Below are 21375 nucleotides of genomic sequence, written 5' to 3' on the forward strand. Positions count from 1 at the left end.
ACGCATAAATTTTATCTGCCCCTGAGGAAGGCAGGAGGGTTATGAGCATGGGTAGTTTCTTAGAGGCTAAATGGAATGTGTACATACATGGAAGAGCAAAATAATAATAATAGTAATAATGATGATGATGATAGTAATAATAATCTGCCCCAAACTAATTCAGCTGGCAGCACAAATTAATCACTGACCATCCGAAAGAAAATTTTGGTATATACATTTGATACTTTATGCAGTTTTTAAAATAGTTAAACAGTGGCATAAAGTCTGAGTCCTAAGATACTTTGTAATACAACTTGGAAAACTGTCACTTTATTCAACAGCTATATTTATAAATGCTAACTTTTCTCTGTACTACACAGGGTTGATGAAAATTCTCAACTTCTCTGATCTGATGAGAAATTGAGTCTTTTTTGCATTCAATGCTAGATACATGCTGAAAGAACTGGAGAGTAGCTTAGCATCTATTTTAGGGTTTTAAGTGGACCCTTGCAGATCAGAATCAACAATTCAGAGACTTCTGAGTGACAGCACAAAGAACCTCACACATTCAACATTTAAAATGCTTGCTGTGACATTCAGCTTCAGAATCTTTGGAATATTCTTACACTTAGTTAATTTAATGAGGTTGGAACTATTCTCTAATCAAGATTTGCTGCATTAGTAGCTAAGATTAAAAACCACACCATTAACTTTGACATAACCTGGCATTCCATTCTGGAACAGCCTTATATAATGAACTTAGTGACTATGAAGTGTCTGGATGGATGGTGGCAAAACCATTTGGCATTCAATTCAATTAATCAGCTCACATATGATAATACTGTTAAGGGCTTTGACCCAGAAATGCTTATTTCCCCCTAAGCTACCACCATATTTAATATTCAACGGCAGTTACCTAACTGCCTCTATGCCATAGAAATATTAATTAAAACAAAATCAAAGAGACAACATAAAAACATCTCCAGTTAAAATCCTAATGAACAGTACAGATTCCCAGTACTCCTAATTCAAGTATCTCTTTATATAAATATGAAATTGTTCAGAAAATTTCCTCTATATAAGCTTTGCTTTATTTTTTTCAGCATTGGTTATTTTCTTGCTTCACATGTAAGTAATTGAGTGATATAATCAAAATGACACAGTTCAAATAAAAGTGCATTTTATAATAGCCACGCTTTAAAAAGGCTGTCCCATTGGTATTTAGAGATATTTTTAGAACCACAATGGCCATATAAATGATACCCTGAAGACTATTAGCCAACAATAGTCATTTAGAAAGACTAGCAAATCTACTGGCATCCACATTAAAACACTAAATTATCTATTATATTATATAGTGCTTAATTAATAGTAATTTAAGATTCTAAGCAGAAAAGCACCTTTGTGTATAAAAGCATTTTTCATTTAAACAAATTCACAGTTGCTGTATACCCTAATATTTTGAATAAAAAGATATAGTCACTTTGAATTCTAACTGCAAACACCTCAGTATTAAAATACAAAAACTTCTCTTCAAAATTCTACTCATTAAATCAATCACCACATCTAATCCCTAATTCTTGGCTCATCACTGACAAAAATATTTGTATATTTTTGTGAATACCTCCTTCCCCCAAATAAAAGAATATTCTTGTAGTGGTCTTTTAAAATATAAGTACTCTTGCAGAATAAATGTAATGTGCTGATAACAAAACTGAAAGGCAGGTATTATTAGTTTCAAAAACTAAGTAACTTGACATAAAATATATCCATCTGCTGCCGAAGTTTAAAGTCTTGCTAGAAAGGACTCTACAAGTCCTAACTATAATTAACTATAAGGATGCCAAAATAAGACTTCTCCCTATCACTGGCCACTCATTTAGGTATAAGGAAAGAATTACCTATTTTTATTAAATTTGAGTTGAATGTATTTTTCTATTATTTATAAATTCAAATGTCATGTCAGTGTTATTTTAAGTGTATCAAGCACAGAAAGTTTCTGTTTTATTTTATTCTTTTTAATTATTATTATTTTTTTAAGATGTATTTATTCATATAGAACTAGGGGATAAGCCAGAGAAGCAGGGGCAGTGAGAGTCTTCACCAGAGACAGAGTGGAGATAAGAACAGGCAGATCAATGAAGTATACTGCTGAGGGGAGCAGCAGGCGAGACAGGAGAGGTCTGCCTTGCCATCTGGGTCACCTCTGGAACCAGGGATCAAACTCACACTGAAGTGGCTGCAGCCAGTTTATAGTGCTGCATTCTAGCCCAATGCACCACCAGGGAGGGCCCACCATTTATTTATTTTAAACACAAGTGTTTTTAGAGCATCCCAGTTCTGTGCCAAGGTGGACTAGTAATTGGTTTTATACAGATCCTTTTTATAGTGTACTGTTATGTAAATGTAATTCAATTAGAATAACTGATCTAAATGTTCCAAAAGGTCTAAACTTGCAGGTTTATTTTTTAAAAGAGAAAAACAAAACAAAAAACAAAAGTAAAACAAACAAAAAGCAAGTCCTGAAATCTAGAAATCATAGGTGTACTGTGTAGAATTACTTAGGAACAATTACTGAAATCTACATCAGTTATTCTTCAGGACTCATAAGCAAAAAGCACTGCAATAATGAAACCACTCATCTGTTAAAGTGAATTACTGAGAAAGCAAATGAAAAGAGTTTTGACAGACAACTGCCTACAGTAGTCATTTAATCTAAGTATGGTAATGTGAATATTCAACATTTCTCTGCTAACTTATATTCCCTAAAGTACTGTTAGCAGTTTTGTTTCACCTGTATTTCTACATCAGACGCAATGGAATTTAAGGCACTCTAAACTATATTTTACTTCACTTTTGTTTCACAGAGCCAAGACAAGCCTTTTACTTGAAAGGCCCATTACTGGTCCTAGAATGTTACAACCTACCATTATTTTTTAAGATGTACTGCCAAAATGTACCATGTAATTTGATTAAGCACAAATTTTTAAAAAATTGCAAAGTTCATATCTGAATCACAGATTAAAGTGCTACACCACTAAAACTTATGCTAACTACCTTCTCAGAGTATTTTAGGCAGTATAAATGACCTCAAATGCAGCGATTTACTCAATTTCTGCATATGTTTTACAATTTCACCAGTGCATTGCTTAGATATTCTAAAACTACCAAATCTTGAGCTCCTATTTTATTTTTTCACATTTACCTGTAGCACAAGAAATGTTTATTCAAGCAATGCTATTTCTACATTCAACTTTAAAAGTAGCCCTTTAATGCCAGGAACATACTACAGACAGAATTTGGGCCACTCTTTGAATAATAAAAGCCAGTTTAAGTTTAACTTGTAAAATTTGATTTTGGAATTCATCACATTTCTTTAGGAATATAGTATTAAGTTCTTGGCTATGTGACATTCCACATGCTGCCTTTAAAAATGTCCCTAGAACATTTTTTCTCCACAGACAAAGTGATGTTTGCAGGTCACTCTGGTAGGTTAAGTGATGCTACAGGGGTTGGAGGCTGAGAGACATGGAAGCAAAAGAGTGGGCCATCATTTCATGCTCATAATTAGTTAGGGAGCTGAGACATGTAGCTCCAAAAAATGCACTAACCATGGCAACATTTCAACTGAGCAGCACCAGCCATAAATGTTACAAGATAAAGGGAGAAGGAGAGGCTCTAAAATGCCAAGGAACATTTCACTAAGCAGGTGGTTAAGTGAGATGACTCCTCAAATTTGAAGAATTAGAAGAGAACGAGGTCAAGTCAATGTAAGCAAAGGAGGAGGGAGAGAGAGAGAGCGAGAGAGTGCGAGCTTGAATTCCTTATGTTACTTTAATTGAACTATTAGAAAAAATATGAATGACCAGAGTTTGCTACAGAAAGCTGGAGTTATGATTATGGGAGCTACGATATAAAGAGCACAACATAGATTCTTGGGTATAGAGAGAAGCAACAGCAGCAGTCTGAGATGGAGCTGGGGAGGTGTTTCTATGTGGGCAATATAGCAAGAGGAAGATGAGTTAAGGAAGGGGGAATGGGAGAAGAGTAATAGAATGGGGAGACACAAATATAATACAAGCCAACAACAGAGAAGAACAGTTTGTTGTATGTCAAGAAGGAGGTTCCCCCCCACTGAGCATTCAAAGGTCATGAATTTAGTATGTGTTGTTTGGTATGTGATGTATTAGAGAGATACCCCAAGGTAACTGATAAAAACATACTTTGGTTAGTCTAAAAACCTAAAGAAATTCTGATAGTCACCTCTCACCATCTATCACACTGCTTTCCCTTGAAGACTTTTGCTGCTATACAGCTCATTGATTAGTGACAGCAAAAATGAGCCAGGAGGAAAAATTTCTCCATGATCAATGCAGGGATCATTTTATTTAACATTATAGATGAAAACATGGGAATTGTTGTGGGCATGAAGTCTTCAATACCAATCTTCAAGCATCTAAAATTTGGTTCTAAAATTCACTTAGTCTAACATAAGCAACTTCTCTGAGTTATTGCATCTCCTGTGATTAACATCATATACTGCAGCATTAAGATAAAAATTGTGTTCCTGGGCCCTCCCTGGTGGCACAGCGGGTTAAAGCACAGTACTAAGAAGCTGAAGCCACTTCCACATGAGTTCAATCCCCACCTGCTCCGGAGGTGACCACCTGGTGTGGCAGACCTCTCCTGACCCTCCCACTGCTCCCCTCAGCAGTGTACTTTGTTGATCTGTCTGTTCTGCTCCCTACTCTGTCTCTGGTGAATCCTCTCACTCCTCCCCCTGTACCTCTGGCCTAGACCCCAGCTTTTGTATGCATAATTAAATAAATCTTTAAAAAAAAACAAAACAAAACTGTGTTCCTAAGTGCCTGTCATTAGCATTTTAAAATTTCATGAAACAAACAAAAAAAAAATAATTTGAATTCACTTAGGAGAAAGGTATGATATTTTTTATCTATGAAGCACCAAGAAAAATTTGCATTATTGGCTTTATTTAAAAACTTGCACTACACATCATCATTCTGACTGCTTTGCCCTCAGGTTATTATGAGCTATTAACACTGAATATCATACAAGTAAAATTTCTACTTTTTTTTATTTTTTATTTTTTGGTTAACAGTATTTCTAAGGACATTAGAGAGAAACTATTTTCCTCTAAGTTTAGCAATGGATCATCAACTGCCTATTTTAAAGCTAAGACGGGGTATGGTGCTACATCTACTAAAGATAAAAAGATACTCTACAAACTTAGTAATTTAAAATAAACATAAGTTCTTTTTAAACAGTCTGGCACAAGATCTTACATGAATTGAAAACTTCCAACACAAGAGAATTTGCTTTATGTATTGCCTATGTTTAAAAATAATTCTAGGACAAATATTTCAACCTTTGACTGACAGCAAGTATGCTTGTGTGTCCTGGTTCTCAGAATAGTCATGGGGTTCCTTCAGTGACACAGCTGCTTTCTTTCTAGAGCAGGTAAAAGGGAGACTTGTGGTTTAGGATCACAGAGTTTGGCTGCAACCATTGAATGAAGACTAATTACTAGGTTTGAGTACTATGTTTTCTTGCTGGAGGAGAAGACAAAGCAATATGATTAGGTCTCAACTTTCAAAGGCGTTTTGAATTTGATTAGTGATATTATTAAAGGAACACAGAAGGCAGCCTAAAGGTTCCAGGCTGATGAATATTCTATTCTGGTGAAAGTCTAAGCAAACTTCCATGTCCCATGCTCCATGTACCACCACCACCCAGCACACATGGTTTAGTCCTAGAGAGACCAAAGTTGCTTTGAACTACATCTATTCCTACCATGTGCCAGAGGATAAGCAGGTAAGGGAGGATGACAGCAACTACTCTATTTGAAAATGATCATCACACTTACCCTTTATTAATCACATATTGTGTACTGTACCAAGAGCTTTACTCACATCATGCTCTCTGCCACCTGAGGAGGGAAGTCTTACATTCTTTTATGGGATGATGACACCAAGACATTCAGGCTAATAACCAGCTAGTTATGGCAAATTAGTGTTGGAAGGGGTATAGATCCCCATGCTCAGCTGAGTGCCAGCTTTGGGTCTTGCCTGTAATGTGCTCTCGTGAAAGTGTAGATACAAGAAGTTATAACTTCAAGACAGTTACAAAATTTGGTTCTGGAAGGGAAGAAGTAGCACAGATACAAAACCTTGGCCTTTTTATTGACCTTGAATTATTATGGCACGCCTATGAAGTTGTCTGTCATCAACTTGCCAGCATGTTTGAGTTTATTACTCAAATTCTACTTTTTTTTTCCTAGTGGACATCTAGATATAAGAAATCAGTGAATTTAATTTCTTTTTTTTTTAGACTTATTTATTCATGCATACAGAACTGGGATATAGGCCAGAGGTGCAGGGGCGGTGAGAGGATTCACCAGAGACAGAGTGGGGAGAAGAATAGGCAGATAAATGAAGTACACTGCTGAGGGGAGTAGTGAGCAGGACAGGAGAGGTCTGCCATGCCATGTTGGTCACTTCTGGGGCTGGGGATCGAACTAGCATTGAAGGGGCTATGGCTAGCTTTCAGTGCTGTGCTTTAACCCCGTGTGTTACCAGGGAGGGCTCAATGAAATTTTCTAAAGGTAGAACGGACAATCACATGGAAGAATTAAGGTAGTCCACAAATTCATAGAACTTTTATAATGTTTTAATGGCTACTCATATTTATATTTTAAAAAACTTGAATGTAAAGGCAAAATTTTTTTAAACAAATATCAAACCATAGAATTATTCCTTTCCTTTAAGACAAATTTTGCCATGTTAAACATTACAGACATTATAAATTATTACTCACATTGCGTTTTTATTCACTCCCTTCTAAATCAAAAGCATCGACTACAATGTCAAAATGGTGGCTGTCCATCACTTCAGTTAACACCTATGTCTATCAGCCCAAAATTTAGATCAACAGGCTATTAAATAAGTCACTAACTGCCACTGATCAATATGCTTTTGCATTTAGGGTAAAGAAATTAATATAAATTCCTTTTGCTTACAGAGATTATATCCAAAATGGGGGAAGGTAGATGTTTCCCACCTCTACTTACATGCAGCCACCTTGATCTCACTATTGGGAACTGGGGGAGAGGGTGGAGCTGGGCAGCCAGGAAAAGCCATGTACTATGGAAGGAAGGTGGGTTCAGGGAGAAGGAGAGAGCTCTTTCTTCTGCAGCCCAGTTTGCTCTCTTGTATTGCTGAGAGACACAGGAGGAGGCAGTTGGAGGAGACATGTGGGTGAGAGAAAGGTGGGAGCTGAACATAGCAGCCATTATCTTGATGTGGCATCATCTGTCCCAGTTTTTGGAACTGGCTTTGGAATCTTTTCTGGAGGGTTCTCTGCTAGAAAGTACCTTAGACTTGTGATGAGTCTTTGATGCTCAGTGGTTCTGTCAGGCCGACTGTTTGGCTAGGCATTTACTCACAAGGGGATTGATAATTTGGGGTGTTTTATTGGGAAACTAATGTCCTTTCTTCTCTCTCTCTCTCTATGCATACTAATTCTACTAAGATTCTTTCAAATCAAGAGTGTGCTTTGATTTCTCCTGTGTGTATTGTTATCCAAATATTTTAGAACCAAATGAAACAATGAATTTCCCAGCTAAACTTGAAATTAGGTGCGTCTACAGCTAGAACACCAACGAATACACAAGCAGAAGCTGTGTGCTATGAACAGGTGTGCTGTTCCTGTCTTGCTCCACCCTGTACCTGGTACCTGGGTTGTGGTGCCCGTTTCCATTTGGGCCCATGAGATGAAGGTCAGACTTGAGGGACATTGAGGCAAAATGCTGGCAGGAAACTCAGCCCTGGCTGATTCAACGTGTTCTTACCGTCTCTGGACTACATTCCTCTGTTTATTTTCAAGGGAGAAAGAAGTGTATTTGTACCTCATTTATGTCACTGTCAAGAGTTTTTCTATTGTAAGCAGCCATGCTTAACTGTAAATAGTGCACACACACAGAAAACTTTCAGAAACTAAATACATGATCAGTACTGTAGTCTGGTTCTTAAGTTTCTCATTTATCAAAAGTGGGAAAGGTACATTTAAGGAGAGATAAATATTGTGAATTTATCCTGATTTCACTAAAGTGGATTTCTAAAATATGTTGATGAAGACACATTTGCCAGTATATTTTCTTTTTTTTTTTTTTTTTTAAAAGAAAAACACCCTCTCCAGGAGATTGTTAAATAGTGTAAATTGTCATAATTACTCTGAGATGTGCACTCATGTCAATCAGTATTGGTAGAACTTGTGCTTACTAAAATTCTTCTGCAAAAGTAATCATATCGGTAAATTAAAAAGGGTTGTAATACTTTCAAATTCTTCAGGTGTGAATGAACTAAGAAATGGGAGAAGATTCAAATTGAGGATGAAAACATCTTCATTTGTTCTTATTTCTTAAAAAACATATTATGATGATAGATTTATGCTATCTATAAGCCTACTACACAAAAACAAAATGTAGGATACTTAAGTGAGACAGGAAGAAAATTTATGGGAGAAAGGGACCTAACTTGCTCCCAGTACTGTGCTCATCTTTTCATTACAGGTATATTCAAAGCACAATAAAAGGGATATTAGAGAGAAAACTCCAGATGCTTTGCTATTAGAACTACTATTTAGCCTGGGTCCTGATACAGTTACCCATTCCCATTCATCTGCAACTATGCTCATTTTTAGACTGAGAATGAAAGTAGAAATACCCAGTCAGATATACAATTGGAAATTTTAATATGCATTTTTCATCTTCATGCTTAAGTGAAACTCATTTACAGAATTAAAAGGCTTAAAACTTAGAAGAGTCATCAAATATTGTATATTGAGAACTGATAAAAATGGAAGTCTGAAGCAAAAAGGGTACAAAATTGTTCTTAACACAATTTTCTGTCACTATTCAATAACAAGATAGTTTAGTCTTTCACACCTTTTTTTCACCCATATTTAACAATTTTGTCTAAATTTATATTTATTTCTGAGGTTTGAGAGCACTGTTAGTACAGCAGCAGCCTTAAGCACAAGACAAACAGAATGAAAAGAATGGTTTCGATTGTAGAGCAAGAAAGCCCTAAGGGCAGAAAACGAGGATAATGGAAAATGGGAGAGGAGGGTTATAATGTAATGAGAAAGGGGAAATGAGGAAAAGCTCAATTAAAGGTATGTTAAAGGCAAAAATTCTCCCACTCAAAGAATATCCCTTTTAGACATGTGCTTGTCAATTATAGCAATTCTGTGGCATTACACCTTTAAATGAAGCAATAATTTGGTTGCAACATGCTGTGAGATTAACATGCAGTGATTATAATCAACAAATTGCCATCCACTAACACTTCTTCCTCAACTTACAAGACTATCTGAAGTACATGCTTTTATATAGAAAAAGCAGTTTCCTTTTATTTTCTGAGAGAATGCTAAATTTTACTTGAGGAAGATGTCAAATCTGTTAAAAATACAAACAAGGACGTCATGATCTTGCTTTAAATCCATCAACTATGTGCTGCCTGGGGACATGACCCACAGGCTTTGAAAGGGAGGGAGAGGAAGGGAGGAAAAGGGGAAGTTTTTTCTCACCCTCTGACATTATCATAAAAACAGTTTCAATTTCAGTTGCTATTATAGTAAAACCAGCATTTTTTGCTATAATCTATTATTGTCATACTCACTACATAATACCTTGTCTCTATGAATCTCAGAATCTGCTGCTCCTTCCAATTTGCTGCTCCAAAGTACCTGCTTTTCATCACATATTTAAACTAGATTCTGGAAATAAAGCTAGACACTGACAAAGTTACAAGTGTTTCTATGTAAGTGCAATATTAAGTACACCAATAGACTTAAAACTCACTGGGGAAATATGGTAAATTTAAAATCTTTCAGATTAAGGAAGCATATTTTATTTTTAAAAGTACAAAACCCACTGTTCTGTTAAAAGAACAAAAAAGTAACAAGAACAAAAATTAGTTAACACAAAACTGAGAAACTGCAAGATAGAGATTATAGAGATAACTACAGATAGAAAAGAATCAAAGAAACAGCTTTCATTATTTTAAAGGACATACATTAAGGAGACAGCATAAAGCGAAGATTCAACAAAGTCGTTCTGTCACTCAAATTTATTTTATGAAAAAATACAAGGAACCTTCATCCAAAGTCAAGAGATTGATGCCAATATTTTATTATATAATAATAAAACTGAAGACTATTAGGACCTCACAATTCTGTATCACAGGTCTTTCATATATTGTTTTTTTAAGTGGGTCACACTTTCATATATTCTGATTTTTTGAAAACTGATAATCTGTGTACATACTTATGTCATTTCTCAGTATACCAAAATATTTTATTAATTATCATAATTTAAAAAACTTAAAAAAGGTTTTATTTAATCATATAGAACCGGGGTACAGGCCAGAGATGCTGGGGGTGAGAGGACTTACCAGAGGCAGAGTGGAGAGCAGAGCAGATAGATAGATGAAGTACACTGCTGAGGGGGGCAGTGGGTATGCCATGTGGGTCACCGCTCTGTCTGGGGATAGAACTTGTGCAGAAGCAGCTGGGCCTAGCTTCATAGTGCTGTGCTTTAACCCAGAGAAGGCCCTACCTATAATTTACCCTCTAACTGAACCATTCTAGAAAATCAGAAACATATTGAACTACAAAGAAATATTACTGACAGTACCTCACAGTTAATCTGCCTAAAAGGATGAGAATTAAATTAGACATTTGAGGTGGAGGGAAAGCATTTCAAATGATGGGGAAAAAAAAAAGTAAATAGAGAAATTAAAGTGGGCAAATATGGAAAAGGAGAAAGTTCATGATTTCTGAGTCTGAGGTGGAGGGAAAGCATTTCAGATCAAGCAAACAAAATGTAAATAAGGGAAATAAAATATAAAGGCATTTAAAGTGTGAAAATATAAACAAAGTGTGCAAATATGAATAAAGGGGAAAGCCTATTCATTTCAAATTCTCCCATACTGGCCTCACAGGGGAACCTCTCATGGCTCAGGTTCAGGACATCACCACAAGGAGTGACTTTATAGAAACAAATGGTCATCTGTGTTAGAACATATTTTAGTTAGAACATAGTGTGAAGGAAACTTTCAAAGACCTTTTATCTTATCTCTAGGCAATAGCACCTAGCTTCACTCTAACCCATCAGAAAGTGGTTGATATTTTCCTTAAATGTATTTAAAGAAGAAAATCTATAACTTCCTGTTAAGATGTCCAAATTTTTCAAAATTAAGCCTCCAAACTATTTTGGAGGCTTATGATCTAATTTCTAAGGTAAATTTTACCCCTCATACATTGAATTTTTAACTTCTAATATTCAGATCCCCTTAAAATTAATTTCTCATAGCCTTACAATATTTTAGTTTGTTTTCAGTGTACTCTATACGTATACTTGAACTCAAAGTACAGGAAGAAAATACGTGGAGTATGTCCTTCCTGGTGGCACAACGGGTTAGGATGCAGCACTGCAAGCTGGCTGCAGCCACCTTGTACCTCAGTACAAGTTCAATTCCCAGCCTGGGAGGTGATCCACATGGTGCAGCAGATCTCTCCTGCCTTGCTTGCTGCTCCCCTCAGCAGTATACCTTGTCGATCTGCCTGTTCTGCTCCCCACTCTGTCTCTGGTGAATCTTTTCACTGCCCCTGCACCTCTGGCCTGTACCCCAGTTCTGTATGCATAAATAAATAAAAATCTTAAAAAAAAGTGTGTGGAGTAAACATGACAATGATGCAATTTTATAAAATGGCTCCCCATATGATCCATTATAACTAGGGACTGTTTTCCTGAAAAGTGTGCTACTTATATTCTTTGCTTTGAAACATCTTCCTTTGCCCATCGGTTATGGTGTAATACAAACTTTCACATTTCCATTATTAATCAGTGAATGTTAATGACCTTATGCTTCAGCTCTGTCTCACTTCATTTCACCTTGCTTCATTACCAACAAGATTATTAATTAACCCACAATCTACTTGCAGTGTTAAAGCATCAATTCCCTTGTTATCATACATAATATTGCATGTTCAAAGGTGAATAGATGAGCCCAGAAGATGAACATCTGAAATGAAATCCATTGTCAAAAATCTGATTTTTAATCACTTTCTCATCTGAGTGATCTGATACAGGATCTTCTGGAACTAAGACCTCTTCCTCTACCCCTTCTTTCTTTTGTAACCTTACTGAAGCTGTTAGCTCACCCAGTGGTCATTCTGCTCACAGTTGGAAACTAAGAAGCAGGTCTTTGTGCTGGAGATTAAATGACTCTTATGTGACAGGCAAGCACCTGATAGGAATTTATAGCTTGAATTGAAAGGTAGGTTTTAACTTCAATTATGCCTTTCCTTCAGGATTTCAGACAAAGTTATTTCTTTGATAAAGCTAGCAACATAAAATGTTCATTTCTAGATTCAAATGAACCCACTATTTCTGTAGTAGCTTAATTAGCTTCTCCTACCTTAGCATTGATGTCTATTAGATGGGGCTAATTATCCTTTACAAAGATCCATCTACTACAGAGGAAATCTGGATAAATAGATTAGTGTTTTGAGTAATCTTCAAGTCTTCAGATCAGAAAGGGGCCTCAAATATCATGTGATCTAAGTCCTCTACTTTCATAAATGAGGACACAACTGAGAAAAAAGTCCTACACAAATCTGATGATCTCATCACTTTGTCAATTTATACTCTCCCGGTGCTTCAATTACAGTTGGCAAATACGTTATATTCTCCCTATTATGAATTAGAAGAGAAGCTGAGAAAACTCCAAAACCAAACACAACCCATTGTAAAAAGATTACAGAGCAGAGCAGAAACAATATTCTAATTTGAGCACTTTGACTCCTAGTCCTCTCTTGACAGCACTTTGGGGATTTTCACTGTCACTGTGGAGAGCAGTTTCAAGTCTTTGCTCTATTTAGAAAAACAAGCCCTCTCATTGAACAGCAGCGCCCTTGATCTGCATCTAAAGCACACCCAGGGCATCTGGAATTGGTGCTAATGAATTTATTTAATCTTTAGTTGATTTTTTATTAACATGTGTGCAAACAAAATTAACCTAATATTTAAAAGTGACAGTTTCATAAAGCTTTTTTTTTTTTAAAGAAAAAAAAAAGACCTTAATTGGCAAGCTAGGCCAGTTATTTGTCTGAGTAAGCTATTTTATGGCTCAAGATGGTAAAAGATTGATATCAAACATATCTAAGGATGCAAATTCTCTGGCATCTAGCTTTAGTTAAGTTAGTACTATCCAGGAATAACTACACTTAACTACAGATTTCTTTTACTTCCTTCCCTCTCTGCTCCCCCCCACACCCCATTAAGTCTGTTTTCTTTGGCTTTGAATTTTATCGACTTTGACTAAGTTTCATGTTAATTCTCTAAAATACTTTAAATACATTAAAATATCTTCTAACTCTTTTATTTTAAAAGACACCTGAATATAGTTATTCTAAACCATTGCCTATGATGCAGTTATTTAGCACCCATCACATCAAATTCACTATTTCCCTGTTTGTTTTTTTGCCTTTACTAAATATAAAAATTCCATGAAGATAAGGAGTGTGTGTTTTGTTTTGAAAGGAGTCTTTTGTGCTTGGAAGCGATAGAGCTCTTACATTTAGGATAGTGCTTCTGTAGTAGAAGGTCAAAGATATTGTGGAATGAAGGAATTAAACTTTTTCAGGGTATTTATCTAGATACATGTAGGAGTTGAGTAATTAAAGATGTATTGTTGTCTTTTATTACACCAAGCAGTGGATAAAGTTGAAAGGAAAGGAATTATAGGAGGATGGCTAGTTTAAGTGATAGGATGTAGCAGATTTCATCACAAGGGGAAGATTGCTGCTTTTCTCCTGTAAAAGGCTGTTTCTAAATGTCCCAAAAGGGATTGGTAATAAAACTCTGCAAATGGATTTTACTAGTAGGTGATAAATCAAAGCTATTCTTTGGAAATGTTACAGCATAATTTCTCAAAGGAACTTAAAAAGTTTCCCACTGGACAGGGTTATATACACACTTAAATCACCAGCAGGTGTGGCCACTGAGCTTTGTATTCCAAGTTTTATACCTTATCAACATTCTAACTGCTCTATGATCAGACTGGAAAAATGCAGCAATAATATAGTCAGTCCAAACAAACTAAGTTCTTGTACAATGATGAAGTGATGGTGATTTCAGCATAAAATGACCACAAGAATCTGGAGGTTGTCTACGTGAATTATAGGGTCTTCTCCAGATCTAGAATTCCACAGTCTGTGGCATATTTTGAAAGGAAAGAGGCTAATTTAGGTCTGCATGAATTAGAGTTTTAGGGATGAAAGACTTCAACTATTATCTCATATATGACTTACTTAAGGTCCCAGGATGGTTTACTAATTAAGCCTAATTCTGGGATTCAGGTTTCATAATTTCACTTTAATACCCTTTTTACCCTGCTATTTGCATTTTTTTTCCTTCCTGAAAACATCATTACAGAAAGTAAGCATTCTTTAAGTGAGACCTATAAGAACATCTACAGATTTTTGTAGTGCCACAGAACCCTGGCAAAAATCCAAGCATTTTGTTCACTATATCAACACCTCCTCATTCCAAGAGTTGAGAAATCAAACAGCTGTCTACACAGTACCTCTGTCTCCTCTAATTACTTCCTTTTTCTTTTTTTTTTGAAATCACTTCAGTGGATGGACCAGTAGTTCAGGTTTGTGAATTCTGAACTTCTCTGGCTGCAGAGGCTCCCATGGACATGAGGCTGGACAACCTATGAAGAGGGGAGCTGCGATAGGGAGATGGAGGAGAAGGGAAATGATGTTCCCAATGCCCAGAGGAAAATATGTATTTGGAATTATCAGAAGTTGGAATACACCTTTGAACATAAAAAAGAAAGTGAGACAAAGCCAATGTTCTATTTCAGTGATTCTCATGCCTGGCTAATATTACCATCAATAAAAAAGCCCAATAAAACCTAGGTCCCAACTCAGGTGAACAGAATCAGAATCTTTGGGGAGAGTATCAGGGATCGTATTTTTAAAAAGTGCTCCATGTACATTTAATGTGCAGCTGTGGATGAGATGTACTAGTTTATTTGTGACCTGACATTATAAAAATAAAAAGATAAATACAAGATAATTCCATGTGCATATTAACTGCACAAAATCATGCTGAGACAGCACCATCCCATCTGAAAAGTTCTGTGCCTACCCTCAAAAAGTTTTAGTTATGTAAGAACTGATGTTGCTGCTGGTTTGGTACACTTGCAAGGAGAAGTCTGGACCAGAGATACCAAACATCCTTCCAGAAATCCTAAATGGTAAGGAAATCAAAGATTACTACCTAAATTGTCTTTTGTCTTTCCAATGATCAGAAAAAAATAATTCATTCTTCCCAAGAAATATTTATCAGTTGCTTAGAGTGGGCTTAGTGCTGGCAGGGAAGATAAAGAAGTGAACTTAAAAAAAGATGAGGTGCCTGTATGAGCTTTACTCAAGCTCCCATTGGTGCAATGTTCAAAAAAGCCAGCTCAAAAAAGCTGGCAATCAAGAATAACTCCTGGACTCCATCATCGGAGAGAGACATGCCTGGAATCTAAACCAGGTACTTTCAGAGGTTGTGGCCTTGTTGTAATAGCGAGGGACTTGCTCAATGGCACGCTCAGCCTATTAGGTGCTGGTGAAAGCAAATCACTAACACTGAGGCATCAGGTCTATGACCAGGGGATGCTGAGTGGACATTTCCTCACTGAGTATAATTTAATAGAATGTAAATTTAATTGGTTAAAAAAAATTGGCCAAACCTACAAGAAATCAGGTCAAACCTAATAAAAATCAGCTGGTAGACTACCCATTCACAGTAACCTAGTCTCTGTTTTATATGGAAACCTAGAATCTAAGTATATTTGTTTCAGAAAGATGAGAAGGAACAAACAGAGAAAGAGATGAGCAAATAATGTATTTACTCTTGTATTCTCCCTAAGGTAGGCCTGTCATAATGCTGATTTAGAAAGAAAAATCAATAAGGTTTTTTTATGTAATTCATATGACAGTTTCCTCCTGCTTTGAAACAGAAGTCATTGTTCCTAACAGAAGCATCGCTGATCAAAACATGCTTAATCTTTGCTAGGGAAGGGAGAGCTTTAATCAGGAGCGACAACCTCCAGGACAGAACTTATAGACCAGGCATGTCTGGTCCAACTTGCTTGTCCATCTCAGTTCCTTTACTCAGAATGGCTTGGTTTTTTCCTTTTTACCTTCCTTGTAACTCTCCTGAGCTGAGAATACCCAATGTTGCCTGCCCTATTTCTGGTAAGATGAAAGACATAGCTGCTTAATCTTTTCCATAACAGTCCAAATGTTTCAAGTCAGAACCTGAACCTTGAAAGAAAAGGAGATCTTTGAAAACAGCTTCAATCTCCATGTTCATAAATAGATATCTGGTTACCAGACAAACATTTTTCCATTTTAAACAATGAAGGATTATTCATTCATTCATTCCACAGACATCTGCTGGATGCTCCTTATGCCTGGCACTACCATAGAGAAAAGAAATGCACACAGGGGATCATGAAACTAAGTAGGCTAAGTATTGTATGGATAAAATAATTTTGGAAAGTCATTAGTAGTGTGTTTTAGCATCTCTAATATAATACTATCTTTTGATTTTGAAACTTAGTTTAATGTAGTTACAGAATGCTAGATGAATTGTTGTTTTCTAGTCTAGATTTGGCTAGCAAAAAAAAAATTACTGTTTCATTTCATTAAATAAACTTCCCAACTTGCATGTTAACAACACTTAATAATCACTTCGAATGTCCTTTGTGAACAGAGAAACAACTCTATGGGAAATACAGAATACACCTGTATTTTCACAACTAGGTGACTTTTGTAAGACAGAGACAAAAAATTACTTCTTGGTTATCGTCCCCAGTCTTTAGTGGACGCGGGAATGTAGGAGTCCAGAACAAGCACATCCTAGCCTCCAGGAGCACTTATTTCCTCCTCCCCACTGCCATCAGGGCCATGTGGACGACCACCATATGGCTTCACTTGGCCCCATATGGCTCCATCTTCCTAAAAGGGGAGCTCAAGAACATAAAAAATGCTGCTGTATACTTTTATTGCAGCCCCTTCTCATTTTCCTCCATCTGTCTTCCATATGTTTATGCAACTCTATTAGGCTCTTGCACACACAGGCCTTTTATGATGAAGATTGCTAGCCTGACCAAGATAAAATAAACTAGCTAGAATTCACCTCTGCTGGTGACAAGGGGCCTTAATTTCTTTAAATATGTGATTCCTTTAGTATTCAAACTGGAATTACTATAACCACATTTCTTCACTAGGCACATAAATTTTGTTTCTGACTTTATATTTCTCTTAATTTCATCAATAAAAACCAAACTGGGGCCTGCCTGCTGTTTTTTCTCCAAATACTATACTTGAAATTTTGAAGAACTACATGTTATTTCTACTTAAGCATCCCTATGAATCACACATCCCTCACACTCAAAAACTGACTTTTTCATTTCCACAAGACTCTCTTTTGTTCCAAGGAAAACTTGTTACCATTCTCCACCATAAATTTTTCTGGCAAAAAATGTGAAGCTTCATGGATACCCTCAGCAAAGGCTAAGGAACTAAGTAGGAATGAGGTAAGGATTCTTCCTGTCCTTCAGAGGTCAACCCAGTGAGTTCCCTTTGCTTTGCTGATCACACAGCTAAAGTGACAGATTTTGATCCCAGGCCTGGTAAAACTGAGAAGAAAGTTGAAGTAGAAGTCACTAGACACCAAGTGCATGTTCCCATGCTCCCAACAAGGGGAACTCCTAGCATTAGAAACAGTAAGCAGGGCGAGTCCTCGTTCCTAGTGTTGGATAATGGAACTTTTTGTGGGTGCCTTGGCCATCTTTCTTAAAGACTGCTGACAATTAGAAAGAAAGAAAAAATAATCATTGGGCTTGGTATTGGCTTTAATAACTTCAGCTCTTATTAAAAGGACCTAGACATAGCCTTATAGAAATATGATGCTATTAATAAGGAGAAAGCACTCAATCTCTCAAGCCTCTACACACATTTAAAGGTATCCTTTTCATGGCAGATAATCTAGTCCAATATACCATTACCTATAATCCAAGCTACCTGTGTAAAGTGGTCTGGTAGCCAGTCCACAGAAAATTATGCCCAAGTCCATGATGCATATATCTGATGAAGCAGAACATGGGAATAGTGTTCATACACACACATAAAAAACTAATCAACAGACTACAAGAACAACCCTGCAAATGCCATGAGACAACATTTTTTCTTTTACTGTATATAAATAACAACTATTGATTTTTCCTCCTGAAACATATACAAAATAAGGTAACTATTTGAATTTTGAGATCAAACAATAACATCAATATAAGATACATGATTGGGTCATTTTGCCTTTTTTTTTAAACCCACATACATATTTCACCCATCTTTGTTTCTCTTAATGTCCTTTATATATATATATAATGTCCTTAATATAGAGTCAGACATCAATTATGTTCAGATAAAACTACTGGGACCCAAGGAACCTACTGTTCCCACCAAAAAAATGTCATTTTGCAATTCTTCCTGCACTGGAAAAAAATTTAAGTTGTTGCTCTGCACTAATACAGCCTTTTATTGATGAAGTCGATATACTGGAAACTGTGGGCATCACAGGTGCTGCGGTGGCAGCCAGAAGTGCATTTTACTCAGAGGATCAAGTCCCAGAATTCAGGCTACAGTCAGAAGCCTCTTTACTGGAATAATTGCTCCAGGCTGGAACAAATTACAAATCCTGGCTAAGAGAAGCAAGGACTCATCCTTCTGAGATAAAGGAAATATGGGCCGGTCATTTCGTGAACTCAAAGGTTCTTATTTCCCAAAGTATAAGGGGGTGAAAAAGCCAAGCAGGTAATTTGTTTACAGGTTGAAAAGGACAAGAATTCTGATTCATAAGATTTCACTGAAATTATGATTGCTGGTCTGAAAAGCGAGGAGTATCATATTCTGCACAGCAGGGCAGTCTGTAAACCACTTGGAAAAAGGCAGAAGTTGCTACTAAGCTTATAGTTGCTAAGCAGTTGCTTCAATTGTTGGCACTTCTGTGGGGAAGCTACTCCCACCAGCTCAGGGCTTCTTACAGGCCAGGGGAAGAAGCTCACTCACTCCACCCCGTGTATTTCTTCTCATTGAATACAGACTTTTGAGTGCTGGTCTCTTGCCAACTGCCTTTAGGTGAGATTTGGTAAAAACTGCCTAATAAACAAGAACATCTGCCTCTGTATCATTTTCTTTGTACAGCTACTTCCTAGACAGCTATTCAGATCTCTGTGTGTCCATTTACTGGATTTAAACAAAACAGCACGAGGCAAAGGGGGAGGGGCACAAAGCATGTCTTAGCTCAGCCAGCTTCAGGCAGCCCAGCCTAGCTGGCTGGTAAAGAGGCTGACAGGAGGCTGAGGAGGGCAGCTGGGAGTCTGGAAACAGGAGACACCCTCCTGCCTTACCTGTTTCTTTGTCCTGGACTTCTTCCAGGTGCAAGTCGTTCAAAAGGTGTTCCAAAATCTTCTCTGGGGTCCCGGACACCACAACGTATCTGTCAGAGAGCAGAGAGTCCACGGAGTCATCCTCAGTGGAAGACTGTGAGCGACTGCTCCATTCATCGTCCTCATCCTCCTCGTCAATGTATTTGAAATAAGGCACATCGAAGGTGGGTAAGGGCAGCTCTCGGTCTGAGAGAGCTGCAGATTCCTTCCGCTCTAAATGAGGGTCAAAGACCCTCAGCCGGGAGCTGCCCATTGTGAGCAGTTACTAACAAAGGCATCCCCTAAATACTAAAAGATCTTGCCATTTCTGTCCTTTCACTGGGAACTGAGTCCATCTGGCTGCTAAGAGCTCTGCAGTCAGCTAGAACACTCGAGAGGCGAGAGGCGGAGAGAAAAGAGAGGGAGGGAGGGAGGGAATATAGGAGGCAGAGAGAGAGCGAGTGAGATGGAGCGAGAGAAGGGAAGGCAGGCAGGGGAAGGAAACAGGAGCGAGTGCCTTAGTGGAAACTCTCACCTCCAATCACTCTCAGCGCTCCCAGCTGGGGGGGCTGGACCACAGCACTGCACTTTCTTCAGCACCAGGACGTTCCGGTCTTGCTCTTTAACCTGAACGGTGGTTAACACTTCATCATCCTGTTTTAATTGTGGACAGAGTGATGGATGGGGGAAGGAGAAAAGAGAGAAAATTAATAAAGAAAAAAAAAAAGAAAAGACGAAGAAGCTAAACAAAACCACCTAGTTCTCAAATTCATTTCCAGCACAATTTATTTAAAGATTTCAGAATAAATTAGGAGTATGGCCAAGAATCTTCTAATTGCACAGCACCCAGGCTCAAGTTCTATGGACTCAGTGCATTACCAAGTTGTAAAGTATATAGGAAAAAATATAAAGTGGGGATGTGATTTCAAAAGTTTCCTTTTAAAACTCCCTGAACAATCTGAATTTAAGGAATTTAAAGCTTCACACAAGAAATACAACTTCTCCTTGCATATTCTTTATGGGACTAATGCTAATTATTAAAGACTCACTCTGTTAGAATTGAAGAGTCATATAAAACTTATAAACGCCAAATGAACAATTCACATAGACATATGTATATCATATTCACTTACTTCATAGTTTCACGTTAAAAGTTGATTAAAAAACTACCTATTCTATCACTCAGTTCATTTTTTGTCAGACTTGCAGTGACCTTCACATTTATCATGTACTTGTTTCACTAGAATACAAGCAAAAAACGGATCTCTAGTTAGAATCTCATCTAGGCTGATATTCAGGTGTTATGGGTGAGTGCACTGACTTTCTTCACCTCAGTCCCTTATATAAAGGACAGGAAGCAGAACAATCACTCATTTCTGCACACACAGCTTCCACAGCCCGGAGCAAGTGTGGCCGCTGATGCTGACGTGGCTCTGTCAGAGTCAGGCTCTCTGCTGACCCTGCATCATGGAGCTGGGTGGGGTGGGCACTTTCCAGAGCTCACAGTGTGAATTCCCCCCAGTGTGGAGCACCCAGTAAGTGTAAGGTGGTACAGGAAAAAGGCAAAATACATGGAAAATCTAGTTTTTGTATTTTTGAGGCTTGAGCAAAATGACTGAAGTGGACCGCAAGCACATCTTACCTTAAAAATGACACTGCCTTTTTTTTTTTTTTTTAAGGGAAACGTTCACTAGGGTTCCTAGCATGTTGCTGCTATTGGCAGAAAATCCTACCTATAGTTCAGCACAAACATAAAAGATTTTTCCCCAATGGATAAAATGTGCAAGGTCTATTGTAACTTAGTCATCAGTTCTACAGC

The 21375-nt window shown here is 37.3% G+C and overlaps 1 protein-coding gene across 1 annotated transcript in view; it reads right to left on the reverse strand.

Moving 5' to 3' along the window:
* RAPGEF5 (Rap guanine nucleotide exchange factor (GEF) 5) overlaps positions 1-21375 on the reverse strand; it is a 155243-nt gene that overhangs the window by 47261 nt on the left and 86607 nt on the right. The window contains exons 8-9 of the mRNA XM_012721031.1: positions 20092-20210; positions 19539-19627 (exon numbers count right to left, since the gene is read on the reverse strand). Coding sequence (XP_012576485.1) covers positions 19539-19627; positions 20092-20210 — 208 coding nt within the window. The remainder of the gene's footprint in view (positions 1-19538; positions 19628-20091; positions 20211-21375) is intronic.

The sequence above is a fragment of the Condylura cristata genome, unplaced genomic scaffold (genome assembly GCF_000260355.1).
Source record: "Condylura cristata isolate star-nosed mole 26May11 unplaced genomic scaffold, ConCri1.0 scaffold00005, whole genome shotgun sequence".
NCBI lineage: Eukaryota > Metazoa > Chordata > Mammalia > Eulipotyphla > Talpidae > Condylura > Condylura cristata.